Genomic DNA, 6,290 nt, shown 5'->3' on the forward strand with positions numbered 1-6,290 from the left:
TCTTTGCATCCTTATTGATAATAAATGATAACCATCTTTTTAAAAAATATTTTTTTTAATTTTTTTAATTTTTTTATTTTTTCTTGACATTTCAGTTGTCTGAATAAACAAAACACATGACAAATTCATTAAGATCAAAAACGACAATAACATTCTGACTTAAGAAGATGGTTATACTTCTAAAAAGTTGGAGGGGCAATATAGTTGTTAAGTTATTCACTACTATTGGGCCTAAGTCCTGGTTAGTGAATTTACTCAGAAATATCTAGGGGTAGTAAGGGTAGTTAAACCCAACTACCCCAACTACTAATATTTCCTAGTAGCCGCCTTGATAATATTTCTGGTTCCCACCTTGATAATATTTCTGGTTCCCCACCTTGATAATATTTCTGGTTCCCAACTTGATAATATTTCTGGTTCCCCACCTTGATAATATTTTGCGAATGGTTCTCTCTTCTAGTTTAACAATGGAACCAAGCTGTAGAACCTCGTTGCCGTTATGATCTATAAAATCTAGAACCTAAACAAATATAAAATCTAGAATCTAAACAAATATAAAATCTAGAACCTAAACAAATATAAAATCTAGAACCTAAACAAATATAAAATCTAGAACCTAAACAAATAAAAATAATGAAAACTATCTTTACGAGATTGTGAGTATAATATCAAGTGACCCTTCATGCAAAAATAGTATTACCCGATTTACTTAACAGCTTTGTCTTATTAATTAGATATTCATGTTTTTACTTTAAACTGGTTTTTATTTGCTGTTAATCTTTGAAAGTGACTTGCGCATTTCTTGTTTTTAGGAAACAACAGAGAATTACCAAAGTTGCACAGTCCTTTTAAAGGTTTAAAGGAATACCATTTAAAATTTGTTAATTACTTTAAGAATCAGTTGAAAATTAGATAAAATTACTTAAAATAAAAAATATTTATATATATTTTTTAATGTCCTAAAATTACCATCTCCATGAGGAAAGTAGCGAGAGGGTGTTTGGAATATTTCTCAGAATCAAGAATAATCATACAAACTGTATCTATCTAAAAAAAGGATCAAATATATATATTTTTTAAATTAAACTTATTTAATCATCAGAATAAAAATTCAAAAAGATACCTTGAGACAGGAGGGAAAGAATTGTATCCCACCGTCACGTAAATCATCAAATTGGTAAAAATCTGCTGCACATATAACACCTAAAAACAAATGTGTGAATAAGCGTTTTTCTCCGGTCAAGGGAATAATCTTTTAACAATTTTTTTTTTATTTTAGCATTTTTCAAATTCTAACTCCCTTTTAATATTGTCAGGTTGTTTAGTTCAAGAAAATAAATCCAATAAATAGGAGCTGAAAAAATTGAGCCCAAACTTTTTGTTTTGGTAACTCAGAATTGAAAGATGGTTCCGAAAAAAAATTTGAATAAGAATTTTTTTTGAAATCCGCAAATGAAAAGAGGAAAATAAGCGAATGACTTTCACAAAGATCAGAAACAAAAAGCAAAGTTTATTTTCCAAAAAAAAAGATCAACCTAATACTCGGTAAAGGGAGATTTAATACTTCATTTACCCCCCCCCCCCCTCCTTTATTCAAAATTGTTGATGTTTCCCTTTAACCTGTGATAGTCCTGGGCTGTAGATCTATCCCCCCCCCCACTCCTTTATTCAAAATTGTTGATGTTTCCCTTTAACCTGTGATAGTCCTGGGCTGGAGATCTATCCGACCAGTGTGTGCAAACTCCATTAATTGTCTAAATTACTTTTTATTATAATCTTAAAGGGAGTGTTCGCTAAGAAACTAAAAATGTTTTAGGATGAAAAATGATTAGAATTTCAAGAACTGATCTTTAATATATTTAAATTAGATTGTTTTCAAAGAGAATTTTTCGTTCGAAACTTTCGCGAACATCGCAAAATTTTCGACCTTAACTTTTTTCGCAAAAATACAATCTTCTTGATGCAAAATGACAAGATTTCGATTTCAATTTTAAATTGTTTACGAAAATTTCGCGAATATAAAAAATTCTCTTCGAAAATGCATCGAAATTCGCGAAAATTTTGAACGAAACTGAACGAATTTCGTTCGTTCATTTTCGTGAATTTCATTCAACGACAATTTCGATGAAAACCATATTAAAGATATAGGGATTTGAAACAGAAGACTCAATTTCTTTTCCGCTTCAAAGCTCAATGATCACATATCGTAATTCAATTTATTTTGTTTGTTATCAAATGTTGTATTTTCTGAAATATATACAGGGATACCCAAAAAGGATGAGACTATTAGAAGACTAGACACTCATTAAATTTGATGATTCCAAGGAATGAGGTCTTCTGTATTGAATAAAGTATGATTTGGCAAAAAGGTTATTACACGTTTACAGTTGAAGAGAACCATGAATATATGAATACAGTAAAAACTCCGTGTACTCGTCTCTGAAGTCTCATTCTTTGTGGGTAACTCTGCATTTATTTTAAAATATATTTTTACCTGAAAACATCTGACTCAAACATGTCTACTCGAACAGTCACGTGACAAGGCACACTGGAATTCTAAACAAATAAACTTATTTTCTTTTCAGGACAATATCAAAGGGACCAAGAAAAAATGTTAANCCCCCCACCCTAAACCTGTTCCTGTGTACGCCCCTGTAGATTAATTAAAGTAACAGTTAGGTCACTAGATGTCGCCTTTTCAAGATTTATAAGTATTTTGTTCCCAATAACCCTGAGGCAGAAGACCGATGGTGTTATGCGTAGTCGGCGTAGAACAAGCTCTCTCACTGTAGAATTACACAAGACAATTACCATTTTTTGAGACACATAAAATACTTTTCTTCACGATATTTTTTCGCACAGCATAAAACATTTTCAATTTTAGTTATAGGGAACTTTCTCAACAGTTTTGAATTACATGATAGAGAAAAGATGTATGAAGGATGCATAAATGAATGTCACCACGAATCCGTATGTTTCTCTCTCCTTGTGTTGTTAATTAACTCAAGAAACTAGAGATTCTGATTGTTAAGCTTTAATTACATCATGACTTCTGTGGTTCATTTAAACACACTGTTTTATAACGTGAGTCCGGAGTCCGAATTTAATGAATTTAAGCCGGCCAAAATCTTGAAACATTGAATACAATTTTAAGTGGAACCAACTGTATTTGAGCCGCGTCTCAAATTTAAGCCGCGGCTCAAATATTTTTAATTTGGCCTCAGGTAGTTTTTCTGGCTGGAAAAGTGTTTAATTAATTTTCTTAGTTGTAAATTGGACATGCCAATCTAGCAATAGAGAGTACCTTGAAGTCTCGTATACGCTAATGTTATCCGTAATCTTATCCGCTAATGTTATCTGTAATCTTATCTGCTAATATGATCAGTAATCTTATCTGCTAAGGTTATCCGTAATCCTATCCGCTAATGTTATCTGTAATCTTATTTGCTAATATGATCCGTAATCTTATCTGTTAAGGTTATCCGTAATCTTATCTTCTAAGTTTATCCGTAATCTTATCCGCTAATGTTATCCATAATCATATCCGCTTATGTTATCCGTAATCTTATCCGCTAATGTTATCCTTAATTTTATCCGCTAATGTTCTTGTTCGGGGTTTTCACTCATGAGGATTGTAAATAAACACTTCTAATCCTACAGGCTTCAAAACCACTTTGTGGAGAGGAACAGAAACCAATAATGGAACTTTTTTTTGTAAAAACATTATGTTACTGGTAAGAAACTTTAGGCTTTTACGGTTAAGGAAAACCAAAAGAATTGAGTCTTTGCCACAAATTCAAATTTTCGAATCGCTATATCCTCGCAACCTGATGGTGCAAACCTTGATATTTTATCTAACAGAATTTAAAGTTTGAAATAGCTACTTTCTTTCATAAAGAAAATAAGATGCGGGATTAAAAAATAAGATTTTGTGGCAAAAAATCTTCATTCCTTGAAATAATTCGAAAAAATTAATTTGAGCAGTTTTATTCTAATTCGTTCATAAACCTATTTTTTACAAAACAGTTTTCAAAAATAATGTAGTTTTTAAAAGTTTAAAAACTTTCAAAGCTTTTCAAAACTACTACCACTAACATGTTAATATTCCAGGTTCCATGGGCATCTTTTTTTTCGAACAAACGAAATTTTGTCGTGGAAAAAGGTGTTGTTCAGAAAAAAACGAACGATAGACGAACGATGGATCGTTTTCATAGAAATACAAAATCATCGTTTTTGAAAACGAAAAATAAAAACAACGAATTAAAATCGTTCGAACCAATTTAAAAAAAAACGATCGTTTTTTACTAAACGAACAAATTTTAATCCTACATACCTGATAAGGACTGCCCAGTAAAGGCGTGGAGATACGTTTAATTAGACGAGCAGTTGCAACATTCTTACGAGCTCTTAATCTATCCGTTAATCCTGGAGATCTCTTCTCAGTGTTCCTAGAGATATAATATAGAGATATATAGAGATATATAGAGAATCTTAGATATGCACACAATTATGCTCTTATTTCACTATGTAGTACGTTATTGTATTTATTTTTGAAGTATCTGAATCTAGAAAATAACCCAATTTCCTTGAATCTTTTTTTGGAAAATAATGAAGAATGTGTTATGATTTCAACATATTAAATATCTCCGTCAATTGGAAAAGACTGAAAACAACCCACTCGCATTTCTGGTAAATGCGGGTGGGTTGTTTTCATTCATAAATGCCACGTGAACCTAAGACGTCACTATCCTTGTATATTTATATTTATATATCTGAAGCACTTAAAATATTTATTTTGACATTTCTCTGTAAAAACTCAATGCGTTCTCACGGTGGAACAAAAATTTGCTTTTATTATAATTAAATCTCAAAATAGTCTTTAATAAATGTTTGTTATAAATAAATAAAGTGGTTCTATCAAAGTTTTATGAGATTCTTTAAAAAATATAAAAGTTTTAAAACATGGAATGGTTTGATCTTACCTAGGGGGTTCTTGGTAGAGTTGGCGGTAAAACACAGGACTCCTTGCAGCCAGCACAGCTCTAACAGCACATACCAACTCCTTTATAAAAGTACTCCATATATGAATGGAAAGAATGACTCCTAGGTTTTACAGTATTACTATAGAAACTACTCCATAATATTGGATATCATCTCTGAGATAGATAACTCCATATAAGATTAGATAGGAGGACTCATGTAATACGTAACATGATTTGCCTCAAATCATGTGATGATATACATATAGATAACGGCCTAGGAATTGTAAGTATGTCTATTGATTTAACGTGTAACCTATAAATATTAAATAAAGTTAGTTAGAATCAGAACTCCACTTTGATTACAGTGTGGAGTAATGTTTCCCGTTGAATCTTCGGGTTGAGATCATGCCTCATTTAGGGTAGAGATCGGCTAAAAGGCTTGTAGATAGCCAATAGATTGTGTCCAGGTGTGGCATTATAGAGCGGAAGTAATAGCTAAGCTGGTGTCTTTGTGTGGCATTTAGAGCGGAAGTAATAGCTTGTTGAAAGCTACGCTTGTGTCCCTGTGTGGCATTTAGAACGGAAGTAATAGCTTGTTGATAGCTACGCTTGTGCCCCTGTGTGGAATTTAGAGCCTGAGTAATAGCTATATTTATAAGCTACGCTTGTGTCCCTGTGTGGCATTCAGAGCTAGGTGGGTTGTGTTCTGGTTAGCTTGAATAGTGGACTAGTTGAGCCTGGACTGATACAGTTTGTGGGACGAACTTAAAGAGTATGGCATTTACTTACTACAACTCATACTATTTAATTTACAACTTTTACAGCATATATTAAATCCAATACAGAGAACTCCATCTATAAATTGGTAGAAAACCCCGTAGATTGTGAACGGAAAGCTCTGAAAATACTACATACTAAAACATTAACTATGCCAAAGAACTCCATAAATATATAAGTACTGAGCAGTAAAACTCCTCAACCCAGAAAAGCTTTTTTTTTGCGCAGAATTACTACAGAAAGTACTCCATAGTAGTAGGTAAAACCACTCCTTGATTTTATAGGGAAAATAAAGGACTCCTTTAAATTGTTAAATACATGAACAATTTCTTGAAGATTTTAATTTTATTGTGTACCTTTTCCACTCCGACCATGAAGGTTACATCACACAATTCAGGGAGATGAGATAGAAATCCGAGATCAGCCATCAAACCCGTCTCATCCTAATATAGATACACATCAAACCCATCTCATCCTAATATAGATACACATCAAACCCGTCTCATCCTAATATAGATACACATCAAACCC

General features: G+C 32.3%; 1 protein-coding gene across 1 annotated transcript in view; it reads right to left on the reverse strand.

The window, feature by feature from the left end:
* Positions 1 to 425: 425 nt before the first annotated feature.
* LOC111710799 (serine-enriched protein) overlaps positions 426 to 6,290 on the reverse strand; it is a gene marked incomplete at its 3' end in the record, with an annotated part of 10,832 nt that continues 4,967 nt past the window's right edge. The window contains 8 exon segments of the mRNA XM_023484942.1: positions 426 to 520; positions 970 to 1,047; positions 1,124 to 1,203; positions 1,696 to 1,754; positions 2,495 to 2,556; positions 4,334 to 4,448; positions 4,983 to 5,062; positions 6,116 to 6,202. Of these exon segments, the coding sequence (XP_023340710.1) occupies positions 426 to 520; positions 970 to 1,047; positions 1,124 to 1,203; positions 1,696 to 1,754; positions 2,495 to 2,556; positions 4,334 to 4,448; positions 4,983 to 5,062; positions 6,116 to 6,202 (656 nt within the window).

This window comes from Eurytemora carolleeae, unplaced genomic scaffold (assembly GCF_000591075.1).
Source record: "Eurytemora carolleeae unplaced genomic scaffold, Eaff_2.0 scaffold1065, whole genome shotgun sequence".
Lineage (NCBI taxonomy): Eukaryota > Metazoa > Arthropoda > Copepoda > Calanoida > Temoridae > Eurytemora > Eurytemora carolleeae.